The 16,029-nt window shown below is 43.1% G+C and overlaps 1 protein-coding gene across 6 annotated transcripts in view; it reads right to left on the reverse strand.

Moving 5' to 3' along the window:
• Positions 1-15,797, reverse strand: part of stx1a (syntaxin 1A (brain)) — a 43,275-nt gene extending 27,478 nt beyond the window's left edge. For 2 of the 6 annotated variants that reach the window (XM_035621717.2, XM_035621721.2), the window contains exons 1-2: positions 15,098-15,789; positions 4,175-4,252 (exon numbers count right to left, since the gene is read on the reverse strand). In XM_035621717.2, coding sequence (XP_035477610.1) covers positions 4,175-4,252; positions 15,098-15,127 — 108 coding nt within the window. In that variant the 5' untranslated portion in view covers positions 15,128-15,789. Of the gene's footprint in view, positions 1-2,446; positions 2,534-4,174; positions 4,253-15,097 lie in introns of those variants that run through there. The other 4 variants (XM_035621718.2, XM_035621720.2, XM_035621714.2 and 1 more) reach the window with 4 other exon arrangements.
• Positions 15,798-16,029: the final 232 nt, after the last annotated feature.

A 16,029-nucleotide genomic window follows, 5' to 3' on the forward strand; every position in this document is an offset into this window, starting at 1 on the left:
GTAAAAGTCTATTTTTTATCCAGTAGGAAGGATGATCAGAAGCTTAAGACCTAAGTGAGTCGGCCTTGCTTTTGCTCACTTCATTCTTGCATCATCAGGTGAAGGATTTGGGGGCATGAAAATAGCATAGTCTTGCTTCACAATGTAGTCAGAGTACTGGCAAATGGAGCACATACGCATCTCAGTGTGACACGTACATAAAAGATAAGTTCAATGAAACAAACCTTTTACCATCATCATAAAAAAATTATTTAGATTTATGAAAAACTGGTTAACAGCCTACATAAGATGTCATATCTGCTATTGAATGACATAGCAGAAGGCAGAGTTTATCACAGATTTCATTTGTAGCGATTCATTTGAGTATTGATAGGTCTACAGCAGAAAAGTGGGTCCACTGGAGGACATCGGAGTAGACGGATTCATGAACAAAAAAGAATTAGCAGTCCTTGTTCAGGCTGGTTCTGCTGAACTCGGCCGACACAGGACTCAATTTCCCAAGTGACAGCAGTAACGATGCTGGAAGAGTGTGACATGGGATCAGACTTGGAAGTGGACAGAAGCGGCAGGTGTGAACTGTCGCTGGCAGTAGTGGGCATCAGAAGTGACGTTCCTGGCAAAATGACATTTGAGTTCCTGGAAAGGTGACTCATGGATGTCTGGAATGCTGACTCACAAAGTGGAGTTGGAGGTGAGATTGTGAGAGGAGCTGCCAGGCGGCTGTAACTATTCTAGAAACTGGTTGGAGGGTGGTGGACATTCAGTGACTGCCATCACCTTGGTGGGGTCCATTTGCACCTGCCCTTATGCAATGACATAGCCATCGAAGGTTATTAACACCTGTTGGATTACCTAGCAACCACGTTACTGGTGAGCGACAAAGTCCTTTGAGATGATAAGGAATATGTCTACGTACACAAAAACAAAGTGATCCCCGTCCATGATGCGGAAAAGGTGGTAAGTGTTATGGTGGTTGAGTCTAGTGAACACCTTGGCTCCATGGAGATGGGTAGAAGCAGAGCTGATCAGTGGCAAAAGGATACTTGTTCTTCCCAGTTATTCAGAACCTAGTCCAGGTCTGAGTGATCCGTCCTTCTTAACTCCAAAGAAAAAACCTGCACCCACCAGAGTATTAAGCCTGATGACGCCCCCCAAGGAGTCCTTGATGTACTTTTTCATATCCTTGTGCTCAGGGCAAGAGAGGTTATACAGTCTGCCTTTGGGAAGGGGAGGGTTCAAGACTGACGGTCAATGGCACAGTCGTAGGACCAGTGGGCTGACAGCGACAGGTCATGATGCTTGCTGAAAACAGTGGGAGAAAGTTGCCGTCCTGGCCACAACACAGGTAGATTTTGTTCTTGATATGATTGTTGTCTCTCTTCAGGAGAGAAATGGGCCTGCCCAAGTTGCATGGGCTCTGGATCAAATGTGTCAATGCAGCCTGTGGTCGATCCAAATGACTAAGGCTCGATGTGATCTTAGAGGGTGTGCTGGAGGCAGGGGGCTGGAGACAGAGCAGATGGAACTGCAGTGGAGAGGAGAAAAGGGCAAGGGGCTCAAACAGGATAGCTACTTGCAAGAAAAGGCTGAAAGCCTCAACTGACTTGAGCAGAGGCTACGATCGGGCAGGGTGGTGGTATTTGTAAAGGGCTTGATTACAGTGATGAGGTGCCGCTGATGTGGCTCCGCACTGACTCCAGTGCACCTGCCTCCACTCAGACAATCGCAGACACGAGGAGAGAGGGAGACACCGGGGAAGAGACGGATTGTTCAAAGGCTACATTCCTCGTTGGTGTTAGTTTTTTCCTTCATGTTACCTTCAGATAATTATGATAAAATGCAGCCTCATCCATGAATTTTCAAAAATAACAAGTTTGTTTCTACACAGCACTTATCAAAATCAGTAATTACACTAAACAAACAAAAACCTGCATGCACACAAATACTTCACTAAGGTTTTAAGTCAAATAATACTTCACCAGAAGCAGTATGAAGAGAGAATAGGTAATTATTTCAGCGAGGTAAAGCCAGCTGCTGGCAGGTATAGATGAAGGTATGTAGGCAGTTACATCTGCACAAACCCAGATCGATAGCAGACATAGTGTAGTACTTGATACTAATACATTATGCAGAAGACACGGCCACATACATGCTCACCCAAATCCCACAGCAAACACATTATAAAATCAATATCCACACTCTGAAAGTCATGTGTGTGATTTGAGTGAAGGACAGTGGGCCGCAGCAGCCTCCCTACTGTCTGCTTTCCCTCCACTTCACCACTGAAAGCCTAATTAGCGCATCCAGTCAGGGTTAGAGGCTGATTAGAAGAAGAAGTTCCATGAAATGGAAGAGTCTCAAGAGAAATTACTTTTATATTCAGATGATCCTGGTTTTATTGGACTTGGTGACTATGTCCATTTTTATATACAATCTATGCACTAACCTCTTGCCTCACATCAAGAGGGATCAGAGTTTGAACCACATTTCGTCCAGGGCCTTTCTGTGGAGTTTGCATGTTCTCCCCGTGCCAGCGTGGATTTTCTCCTGCCGGAAAAAACACGTGGCTCCATTTGGAAGTAATTGTCAAACCCCTATGCCATATTTAGTATTTACCTCATTTGTCTGTTGGTTATTTACAATAGTTGATTGCTGCATCTTGTTGTTGATGTTGTACAGAAAGTATTTTCCACATGTTGTCATGATTGGTAAAATTGTTACCTTTAATATATTAATTATCTTCACAGGTTTTTGTGATTGATGCATCGGTCAAAGATGATTTAGCCACTTTGATGATGTATTCATTTTCTCGTGTTGCTTTGAAACCCCACATATCAAAGTGCAGATCGTCAGACCCATTATACTCACAAATGCTACTAAATGGCATTCAACCTTACACAACTCACCTGTGATGTAAATACTTCAAAGTTAAAGCCCCCATGTACATAAATTGATATACATATGTTATAATAGATAAGTATGTAATATTACTGAGTTGATAAAAATGGATTATGAAAAATGTTTCACACAGCCTTCTTCTTTGAGCTTAATTATCCTGCAAGTTTTTTTTTTATTTCTAAACCACTCGCTGAGGGAGATGAATGAACATTAAAATGGCATTACAGAGGCCACTTAAGAAAGCTGTCACAGAATAAAGTCAGCCTGGCTCTTTATGGCTGATGACTCACAGCAGGTCTCCCTCTCTCTGGGGAGGAGAAGTTGGGGCGTCCTCTCTGAGAACTATGACGATGCTCAGTATGTGTTCCCAGTGCAAGTGCACAGCATGTACAGGAAAATGCACTCCCAAATACATGCATACATGCAGTCATGGGCGATGGGGGGACATTTTTCCTATCAATGAACATTTCAGTTTAAAAAAAATCATCAACTGGCAATACTAAAGTAATGAACAAATGTCTGACTGACCTCTCTAATGCTATGGAACTGCTAAATATCGGCGAAGTGTCTGACGTCAGGTGGTAAAATGACCATGATGATGTTTCTCACAGCTGGTTTTAGCCAAAAGTCAAAACATGCTCAAACAAATCCTCACCTTTGGTAGAGCCATGCATGGCTTGCAAAGACAGCAATTCCTCCCTCGCAAAGACACTGCAAATGAATTGCTGTCATGAAAATATTTTGGAATTTCAGAATTGTTTGGTTGTTGTTTTTGTATCGTCTCACGTGCTGGATAAAAATATCCCCGAGATCCTAGGCTATAAACGGCCCACAGGCCAGAATCTCCCCACCCTTGAGTATCTATCACGAACAAAAGGACAGGCTGGAGAGCGTTGAATGAAATCACTGATGCTATCGTTCAGAGCTGGACAAAGAGAATATTGTTGTGTTGTTGAATCAATAAAGTGCGTTTGAAATGAAATAAAATACATAATGATCCCTGCCACACCAGCAACAACATCAGTGGCTATAAATCATATCAATGGCCTCCTGGGAAAAGAAATGGCATAAGACTTATTGCAGCTCGCTCTGAAAAACTATCACGGTAAGATTCACTGTCCGAGGAGGGATGATACTCAGACTGTAGTAAGAAAATGACCTGGACTTTAATTTAAGACAAGATGTTAGACAACTATAAACCTGTTGGTGCGTGAAAGGGAAGTAATAGTCACTGACAGAGAAAGAAGGAAAGCTCAGGACTGGGAAATAAACTAACCTGTTCGAAGAATTCGTCCATAAAGCCTTTATCCATCCCGACAGCGACTTCATCCTCTTCTTCTGTCGTCTCCTTCCCCTGGACAAACACACAGCAAATTTTAAGTTACGTGAAACAGCTAAAAGATAATGTAGTTTTTTAAAAATCACTGAAATAATTGAAGACGTATTTGAACTAGAACAACACTGGTCATGACTGAATTAGAACAAACCACAATGCAAACGTCCACAGTATCGTAAAATCGCCTTACCGCCACTTTATAGTTCAACTTCTTCATTGTATAAAGTTGAAACTTATCACACTTTCCGGCATCAAGCCGATGATTAATTCTGAAATATGTGCTCATTCCTAATCACGCATCAGTCATTACACTACATTAGCGGGGATCTCATGTGGCCTCATCTCATTCATCTAGCCACTGTCAAACTAATTCAATTCCCCATTAGCCCATGAGTTCCATTTGCCTAACAGCACTGTGGAGAGGCAGTCTCATCTTCTTCTTGCTTGCGTTTCTCCTTAAACTTTTCCCAAATGCAGGAAAAATAATTTTACGTTCAACAAAATGACAATCTGTGTGCATCATAAATATATGATTTTATGTACCGTATTTGTCTGTCAAGTCTTATTTGTTTGAAACCAGCAAATTTCTTGCAGCACACTACCTTTAAGAAAGGAAACCGCTGAAAAGCTAAGAAAACAATATCCTGAGTGTCCCCACATTTTAAAACAACTCTTTCAACCATTAGGTCCAATTAATATTTAAAAAGCATCAAGAGACCTATCAAGACTTTCATGTCATCCATATGTGTGTCGGCCAGGTTAATCCAGACAGAGGCACTAATGTGCACGCACCAGGCACCAGGAGCCAGGAGCCAGGAAGCAGGGGGAGGTTTTCCATCATATTAGTTGGGAGAGAAATTGTCAATGACTGCTGTCTTGTAAACATACAAAATCCACCAAGTCTCTGTGAGTAGCACAGAAGTGTAGTTGTTGTTTTTTTGGTTTTCATTGAAGAAAGATAATACAAATTAATCTAACATTAGGCAATCCCAAAATAAATTTCCTTCTTTGATTTCGCATGTACCACAATATATTTTGTCAAACGGAACCTGTGAATAACATTAAACTGCGTTCATTTGTACCTGGTGTTTCTCAAACAATTATGGATGCAGGCTCATGCATGCATGGTTCATGCTTTCTCAGACACAGAGTCATTCTGTGGAGCCTTAGCAGGTGATGCGCCGACAGAGGGAGAGGCAGGGAGGAGATGAAACAAGAAACCGGGAGAACAGTGGGTGAGGAACCCGTTCTTGAGAAGAATGTTTGAAAGGACAGACTTTGCGAGAGATGGCGAGGCAACTGGCACAAATGTAAGTGAGAGGAATACAGAGCCACTGTGATCTCGCTAATATTATCTGAAACCCACTCAAACTGTATTCAATTAAACAAAGACTCTCCATATAAAGGGTTTGTATTCTTGTTTACTCAAATAACCAACTAGACAACTGTTGGAAAATAAATTCAGTGTTTAATATGTTCAACTATTGTGACAGGGAAGCATATAGTTATGATACATACAATGATGCAATGGGATTTTTTTGTGTGTGTCATTATGCAAAAAAGCAACTGTTATTAATAAATAAAAGTTGTCAGTGTTGGTATGGCAATGAGTTATATTTCAGGAACTGCCGACTGTTGGAAGCAGAAACAAAAGAGACAGCAGAGGCAGCAGGAGGAGTAGGACGAGGAGGAGGAGACGGAAGAGCAGGGAGTCAGAATAAGCTCCCAGATCACCCGTAGTGTGTCCAGACTCCACAGAGAGATGCTGTGTCTCCTGCAGAGAGAGGAGGGCTTTGGTCTGGTTTTACTTTGAGTGGTCAGGAGGAGAGAAAACTTGAGCGGTGCACCCCAAACCTCAGACTCCCGCACAGATCTGAAGCTCCTGCTGAGCCACAAGAGGGCTGGGAGAGGCCTTTATTGCTGCAGTCTTGACTCAACTGACAGTCTTGGACTCCACACACAGCACATGCTTTGGGCTAGACGCACAAACACACGTACACAATACAACTGACACACCGCTAACATATATACATGGTAAACACATAGAGAGCACAAGCCCTATACAAGCTGCTCCCCATTAGGGCCACAACCCTTCGATGCTCTCTGCCCCTGGGGCTCACACTCGGGTGAAACACCCCGGCTGGAGTAGTGGCCTTGATTATAACGTTTATTAGATTACAGAGTTGTTCTAGGCACCATGCCAGCAGGGAGTCGCTCCACGAAGACAAAAAGCCAGCGTCTGCACATCTAGTGTAAACAGGAGGAGGAGGAAATATATATATATAGTCCAGGAGAGAGGGAGCAAGTGATTTTCAGTGGCGCAGGCGGCATGGAAAAACGAGGAGGTGAACCTGGGCAATGCAACAGTTTTTGAAAGAGCAATAGCATGAGTAATAAAAGGACACAGCCTAAGTGTTGATGTGTAAGAAGTCGGGTTAAATGGAAAAAGGAGATAATTAAGACAAAGTCTTATGCATTCGGATGCTTTTTATGCTTTTTATCTGAGAATACAGGAGAGCTGAAGAGTGAAAGACAGTTCACGAAGAGATGGAAACCCACAAGGGCTGTACTTTATTGTCCCTTTGTGTTTCCATATTAAAAAAGCAGACCTGTTTCCCGCATCTTTGTATTACAGCCAATTTAAGCAGCTTCCTGCAGTCTCATTAGAAACGACTCGAAAATCTGTGTCAGCTCAACTGAGGAATACTGAGAGCATAACCAGATTTATTATCATAATACAGCTACATAACATTCATTATGGATGTGTAGTGAGCACACACCCATAATTTCTCATACACATCTCAAACTTACCCACACACACACACGCGCATGCACGCTTGCATGCACGCACACACACACACACACTCTTGAACATTACATTATTTATTCATTTTTCCTTCTGCAGAAAAACACAAAGATACGAATGACAATAACTGACTTTGGTGCTCCGACTGCAAAGCTGCTCTCTCACACACACACACACACACACACACACACACACACACACACACACACACACACACACACACACACACACACACACACACACACACACACACACACACACACACACACACACACACACACACACACACCTTAGAGGGTCACCTTTTTTCGGAAGGTGAGTTCGTACAAACAGGCCAGAAAAAGTAAATGACCTGCGTAAAAGCGATGAATGCCACCTGTGCATATTTGAGTGAACGAGGATAGGAAATTAGCATAATCAAGGTCTCATAATACCATATAAGGCTACGCTTCCGGCCCCATGTTAGGAAGTGTACATTCATGAAAATGGGCACATTTCAAAACTTGAAGCATGTGAGGAAAAGAAAATCTCTTGTCATTTGGGTCAACCAAGGTTAGAATCAGGTTAGATTTAGCAGCTACACAATGTAATATATCAGTTGTAGTCTCTCCAACTTTTGAAGACAGATATCTCAAATAAAACACAAACCAATGCCTGTTGGGTCTTCACTTTTCAAAAATGTCCTCATGATTCTCACTATTTAAAGCTCAAACTCCTCACAAACACAGACATGCAACAACAAGAACACACATACACAAGCCTACTTGTAAAAGTAGTCATGGTTGTGCCGTCACCTGCTCCCATGCTAAAGCCCTCGTGACATTCACGACCTATACACCACGGGATCTACAGTCTGAACAGCTGACTGCAAAATCAGACTTTCACTAACATTTCAAGTATTAGGGCGATTACCAAGTCTTCTTCTGAATACAGGGGTTGAACTGAATATACAGTAGGTCACCAGAACAACCTAGAGCTGAGTGTTTCTGTAACCGTATAATGATTATGTTTAGAGACAGCAAGGATTTCATTGCTCAATAATTTTTTGGTTGACAGAAGAAGGCGACAAACGCGACACAGCAACACCAGAAATCAACACACCAGGCTCGGTGAGTGATTGTCCCTCTGGTCGGCCGACTGAATGACTGGAGGAGGAGGAGGAGGAGGAGGAGGACGCAGTGCAGGGCTATTGAGACGGGACTATTACGCAACCAAGTAGGAGTGTGGGTGACGAGCGGACAAAGGAAGTGATCGATTGAGCCAAAAAGACAAGGGGGAAAATGTAAATCTCATTCAGTTCCTATCACATTACTGTTCTCTCTCCTCGCTGGGGACAACAGCAGTAGATTTCCCCAGGTGCACTAGCAGATCAATGCGTCGCCGGCTGATAACTTGCTCATAAAAACACATGTCAACACTTTTTTTTGTTTTAATCTAAGATATATGTACTATATGTGCTGCATTACTGTCTGGACAGGCTTCACTATTTTCTGAACACATTCATGCCCCGGATGCTTTGCATGGCAGTGAAAAACGGGTCCGGTCGAGGTTAACAAGATGGTTTTTATCAGCCCTGCCCACGGAGAGCAGGGTCCATCAGATACACAATGAAGAATAATGTGGGTGGGAGATGAATCTCTGCCACCACAGTGGCACAGAGTCAAACAATTTCCTTTTCCCGACAATCCTCCTTAATGTCCTCCCCCTTCATCATCCTCCTTTTCATTTCTCATTCTCCCTGACTGTCATTCTCTCACCTCCTTCTCTCTCGCTCTCCTTCCTCCATACTTCTGCCTCGCAAGTCTTATAGCACAACAGGAACAGGCCCACACAACATGGACTCAGCTACCTTTGTCTCACTCTCCCTATAGTCACGCCTTCACTTTGTGTTTGTCTTTCTGCTCTACCATCTCACTTTCCTTCCCCAAGACCACGTCAGCTTCCCCTTATCTAAGCAAACTTACACTTTGAATGTTTTATATTGTGCTTATATCATCTTGTCATGAGAAAACCATCTAATTCTGCTATAGGTGTAAATGGTTAGAAGGACTTATAGGTTTAACTTCCTCATGCAGTCTCTTCCTCCTCATCTTATCCCTGATTTCATCCCTCCTTCATGCTCTTCCTCCCATGTCCCTCCCTCTCTCTGTCTTTTATCCCTCCCCGCCGTCTGCCTTCCTCACATCTTTCTGACCTTTAACAGTGTAATCATCAAAGTGATGCCATTTAAACACGACTAAATAGGAATTTACCAAACGTCTGTCTATTAAAGGTTAAATAATGACTTACAATGGGATAATAACAAGTCTTTCCACAAATCAATGATGATCAATTACAGGCCGGAATCCAAATGCCTGCAGCTGCCAATTCTTTCTAAGACAACTCTCTCGGCCGCAGGGACTAGGACGAGTAACTGACCTTTTAGACTAAATAGTGGACGCTTACCTCCATTTTGGCTTGTTAGCAAATAATTGGCAGATGGATATGATTATATTAATTACATGCTGCTGTGAATGTTCATACACAGACCTGTCTGCCTTGGGCTTATGTGCAGGCAGCGATGGGTGGTCGACCAGAGATGAGCATTGCAGGAGAGGCTGAGGAAATGTCGTAAAGCTTCAATTGAACTTTAATGACAGATCACAGGCAGGGAAGAGCTGTCACCGCTTAGACCATGAGATTGCCCACCCCCCTGTCTTCTTGTCCTTCTTCCCCTGTGGAATATATTTAGAGCGCCTCGCTCTGTAACACGCAGACCCTGAAGGATTATGACAGCACCAATATGCCGCTAACACAATTACATTGCAGATATGGGAGGGAATGTAAAAGAGCATGAGAGGGAGTGGCAGGATGTGTAGAGAAGGACTCGTGGCAGGAGAGATGAAAGAGCAGTTGGACAAGAAGAACAGAAAAAGGCAAGGGGGAATATAAGAAAACAAACTTGGAAAGAGAAACTAAATTTAAAAAAAAGATTAAGTCAGACTAAAGATGACTTTGATCTGCTGACTATTCTCTCGATAAATTGACACATTATTAGTCTTTAAAAATGACAATCACAATTTCCTAAGGCCCACGGTGATGTCTTCACATAACTAATTTTGTCTGACCAGTGGAACTTGAACGTTTTCCATGGCGTATGAAAAAGAAAAGCAACAAATTCTCCCATTTGTGTAACCGGGAAATATTTTTTGCATTTTTTGTTTGAAAAAACGCCTTAAACAATCAATCAATTACCAAAGTAATGTAACTGTAAATCATCAACTAATTGTTTCAGCTCTGGAATCATTTGCAATTGTAGATATAACAAAATCTTCTTCCCAAGGAAAACAACGGCATCAGTCATATCAGCAAATGGCTGTCGGACTTATCTTGCCCAAACGATGTTGTTCTGCTGATTAGAGCGTACATACATTATGTCATTCTGGGGGACAACTGACGGTAAATGATGCTCTTTGTTGTTTGGTTGTGAGTGCCTGTTAAGCCTCAAGACAGTAAGATTTGACTTTATTATTCTGCAAGATTATCACCAAACAAAGACAGACAGGGCTACTTAGGGCCTAATCAGGTCGATGACAGTAATTTTGTCGTAAATTGTGTTTAAAAGGTCTTAATCTCCTACAGGAACCAGTGATAGAAGGCATTACCTTCGCTGCTACAGAACCACTCTGCTGCCATTGATTATGAGACGATGTGAAAGGGTTGCCGGCACATTACAAATTTAATTTAAGCAGCGGCAACAAAAATGACCCGCAGCTAATTCTCCCACAGCAGATGGGGGAGGTTTGATTACAGGATCGTCTTTAATTGTTTCTAGGATCTCCGTTAGCTTAGGGAGCTGCTACGGTTTATGCAAAGTAAACAAGCAACGAGGTTTTACCGATGCCACAACACTAATCAGTTGTACAGCATAAAAAAGGGACTTTTGTATCACAAAACTTTAATTTGTCGAAAATATCATCCGCCTTCAATGAATACGAGTATTTATTTCATGCTTTGATTGGTTTGGATGAGGATGGTTGTACTGCAAGACGGTTCCATTCACACATTTCAAAAATAACTATTAGCAGCCAACAGATATTGGATTTCATTACAACTGTCACCTCATTTGCAGAGACAGACAAGTCCCTGGTGAAATGCCAGATCGGTCACACTCATTTCATGCTTCATTAATGCAGTTATGCCGCCTCTGTGTGTCGATGGATAATGTCTTTATCTGTATGTATGTGTGCACCTTTCTCGTGGTGACAGTATAGGACGATGACAATGCATTTTTACTGCTCATTTAACCCCCCGCCACTGATTTTAAGGATAAAGGCTCATCTGTGGGTCAGAACCACAGAGCAGCTGGTTTTGTCCACAACAGATCTGAGCGTTTACAGAGGCCTGACGCTTTGAAGGAGGACAAATAAAACCTCTGACCCTGGTGGATCGGTGTCCTGTTCAACAGCAAGCAAAGTGGCTCTTTGTTCTCGCTACCGTTTGTGACACTGAGGAAATGTCAATAGCCAAGATCAGGTCAAGGACAGACGGAATAGAGGTAAAGGCATGGAATGGAGTCGAATAAAGGGGAGATGGGGGGGAAAGCCTCTGAGTCATTGTGCCACATCCATTCTATTAGTTAATGTGTCACTCTAATGCCAAGCAGGTAGTGACAGTTAGTACCACACACACACGCACGCACGCACACAAATGCACGCGCACGCGCACGCACGCACATACTCACGCACGCAAGCACACACACACTCACGCAAACACACACTCACGCACACAGCTGCCTGAACCAATACTGACACTGACTAACAAGGCTGCACAGAGAGGACAGGAGGGAGAAAGGAGAGGACAAAATGTAGGGGAGGACAGGAACCCATCTGATAAATCACTGATAAGAGAGGAGCAAAGAGCAATAATGGAGGAAGTCACCATTATAGAGATGATAAAAGAAAAAAATGGGTTATTATTAAAGAGATCGCGGTGGGAGAAGAGATATAGTCAATCAAACAGTAAGATATGAAATAAAGACATCTGATACACCGTCAGGAAAAAAAATGAGGGCAAAATGACCTGTTACAGGTGCAGCGTTCATAACGCCTGCCTGAATAAATAACTGCCGCAAAATAGTTGACAATCACATCTGATTGATAGCAGTCCTTGTGGGTGTGTGAAATCTGTAACAACCCCATCAGTATGTTTCCCCTCGGGTTTAGGAGCTAGAAGACGGCTGACAAAAGCATCATATCTGCTCCATCTGTCACTAAATCACAGCTGGGCCAACTGGGAGCGATGGGACGAAGTGAGGGGAGGGGAGAGGCCGTGTGCCCCTTTTAGTTATGGAGACTGGCGGCTTCAGGCAGCAGACTAATGAGCTATTGGGAGAACAGGGGGCAGGTGTTGAGCTCATAAAATAGCTTCATGTGCATATGGGCGATGTTGGAGCAGAACCTGCGCGCACTCACACAAATATGAGCAAAACTCAATTTCCTGCCAAAAGGACACACACGAGCACATGGGTGAGTAAACCTGCAGAATGACTACGAGAACACACAAAAAGACACAGCAGCAATGAAATCTGCTCAGTTCTTTTCTGCTGCTTGGTTTAAAAAATTCAATTCTTATGTAATATCTCTGTGATGCTTTGCTTGAATTTTCCTTGCCTTCATATACAATAAATTGGAAAAGTCTAATCTCCAAACCACAATAACTGCCAGTTATCATTTTGTGCTCTACAGTCTTGGATTCAGTTTATTGAGAATTGGAAAGTTAAACTCATAGGTAAACATTTGCAATCTAAATGTGAACATCAACACTGAGCTGGGAGACACTTACCCCTGCAAAGAACTACTTTCAAAGAAGACACTTGTTGTTTAGTTCTAACCACTTCCAATTTCTTGGCAAAAAATGTATTCAAAACCCGGTTGTGCAAAACGTTGTGACTTAATATGAAAATATTTCCATAACAGCCGTGAGCTTTTCAGGCTTGAAAATCTGAATGCAAAGACCAATGGCAGCACAGCAAAGGTATGTGGACGCAGCAATCGGCGGTAGGATTCACGGGGATGTCTCAGTGAAGGAAATAACCATCAGTCGTTTAAACACACTATTTCACATGATTTGTGTCATCAATGTCACTGCAGTGAGAAAAGTAAAAAGTGTGATATGACTTTGCCAGGCTAGTGTCCGGTGTTGTTTGCCATAACCAAATCACTCAGAGCACCTTAATGACAATCTCTTTTTCTTTTTTTTTACCACCAAATCTTACAGGGTCGTTTACACAAGGCTCAACATTTCGCCAAACTGAAGCTGGAACAATCAGCACATGGATTATTTATCGAGCACATATAAAAACCATTGCTTGTTACTGCTTCTCAACTGTGAGCATTTGATACATCGCTGAAAATTAAATATCTGAAGATTTGTATTTGGTCAGACATAGCAAGATGGTTAAAGATGTGATTGGGGCCTCTGGGTATTTGTTATGAGCATTTCTCACCAGACAGCTTATTATAGAATTTGATATTTTATTGCAGCCCTAGTCCATTGCACTAAGGGCTGTTATACAATCGTACGTGCATCCTTTACAATGCTGTTAAAATCTCCATGAGCTGCATTAATTTGAGACTATGAATGGAAAACAATATTAATCTTGTGCGGATGAGAAATAATGTCTGTGACTTACAATCAATTTAAATTGTATTTTGTTCTTGATTGCCTGAAAATTGGTCTGGCTGGGCCGCTCCAGCTGCATTTACACTGACATGAAAGATATGATCAGAAATATCAGTAGAATATAAAATCCGGAGCTGACGTGTCATTTCTGTTTAAACCCTGAACGGTTTGACTGAGTATGGGTTGACGTTTCCCACTGAGGCTGATGAGGAAGATTTAGGCTATTTCTCTGTCTCCTGACAACTGCATCCCTCCAGCACTGTGAGAAGGAAGGCAGCATGGAGACACGCCTCTCCATGCAGAACACACACACACACACACACACACACACACACACAACAGGGCTCTTTCCCTTGAGGCCAATTCATAGCAAGATCTTCGCTGAAAACTGAGGAGTCTTTAATAAATTGATTTCCCTCACTGTCCTCAGCTTAACTGCCAATTACCCAGATCTGACAATGGCCCCTCTAACAACAACAACAACAACACACACACACACACACACACACACACAACTATCCTATGGAGGATAATACTCAATAACTCCTCTTCTGTATCTAAGTCAAGCCAAAAATCGAATCCGCCATGCAGCCTCATGGTCCCATTTTATCCCCCAATTCAGCGACCATAGAAAGATTATAAACAGAATGATGCACTGTGTGCAGGGCTATTCCGACTACCACAAGGTCAAAATGTTAATTCCAAATATTTAATGTCATTATTTTCATGATTACAAAATGCAATCGTTTTATGTCATTTGCACATGCTTGGTATGGGCGATCCCATTTTTCTTTCTTTTCTTTGTGATAAAGACATTTAACGGGTTAACATGGGCGAGCTGGCAGCAATTTGCAACTCCAGTCACACACCCGTAGTTCAGGCCGGATCATTCAAACCTCGCACACGCACGTTTCCACACAATTTACCACCTAACTTTGTCTGGACAGGTAAATAAATTCAGAAAGATTAGAGAAGATTTCACGTCACTAAATATGAACTGAATAACCATTAAAATCTCATCGAACACCAAAGAAAGAAAAGTGTCTATGCAATCCCTCTAGAAACCCCTTTAACAACCGGTTAATGACAAAGAACATAAAGGAGCGCAGTGATTGTTCGTTTGCTTTTGATTAAACATCAGAATTCATTCATCTAATGTGGCGCACCTCGGCAGCGGTCTGCGCCTGGTGCCGGTGATAAAACACCGCATCTCCATCAGACCCCAGAGTCACAACTGTTGCTCAACGAGCGCACCGGGCTCTGTGGACCTGCGCTTCCTCAATACGCAGTTGATTCCTCGGGGGGGGGGGGGAAGGGGCGATCGTGGAGCATGTATCTATCCACAGAACAGGTGGACGTTGACTATTAAAAAACAGAATCAAACAGCGTCTTACGTGTCGAAGTTCCTGCATGCGGTCCTTCATGGTTTCACTCCTCCTCCCTCAGTCACCGTTGTCCTCCGGGTGAAAGAAGTGCGGTTGTGGTTGGCGTTGGAGCGGCGGGGCGGACGCCGACAGGAGGGTGAGGGCGACCGGGGCGAGGAGGCGCGTCTGGCGGCGGCGAGGAGGCGGTGATTCCCCCCTCCCCTCCCCTCCCCTCCCTCCTTCTCTGTAGTTTGTGCGCGCGGACGGTGGGGCCCGTGACCGGGTGGCGCGCACGAAAGGTGAGGCGAGGCCTTCCGCCGTTAACCCATTACACGCCCCTCACCTTCCTCCTCAATCCGCACTAATTGATCCTTCAAAAACACACGGGGAAGAAGAAAAAGTTCGCTTTTTGTTCCGCTGACGTCAGTGTGGCGGACTGGAGGCTCTGTTGGGAGAGGGACGGCCGGCCCTGGGCAGGTCGGCTGCTGGGCGGAACTGTTCGATCTGGTTATTGATTGAGCAGGTTGACGGATAACGCCCAGGTGGTTGGTCTTGTGTCACAGCGCCCTCTGTCGGACACACGAGGTGCAGGCATGGAAGAGGCCGAATACCCTCAATTATCCACAAATGTGCAGAAACCGGGACTTTAAACTTTACATTGCAAATGCATTAGCGTGAGTAGATATGTCTTGCCTTGTTTGTTAAAGACCTGCTTATGGGAATATAGTTAAATCCCTGTAGTCTGGACAATTAGAATTCTGACATTTTCTCATTATATGATTATTTCATTACATATAAATGAGCTGTTTGTAGTAGTGTAGATAATTGTAGCACTAATCTATTATTAACCTGTGCCAAGGAGGCTTTGCTTTCATTGTCGTTTGTTTGTCAGTCTTTCTTTCGGCAGGATTACTCAAAAACAACAGAACCGATTTTTACACAGCAGTCGTTACATTGTCTAA

The sequence above is a fragment of the Scophthalmus maximus genome, chromosome 11, assembly GCF_022379125.1.
Source record: "Scophthalmus maximus strain ysfricsl-2021 chromosome 11, ASM2237912v1, whole genome shotgun sequence".
Lineage (NCBI taxonomy): Eukaryota > Metazoa > Chordata > Actinopteri > Pleuronectiformes > Scophthalmidae > Scophthalmus > Scophthalmus maximus.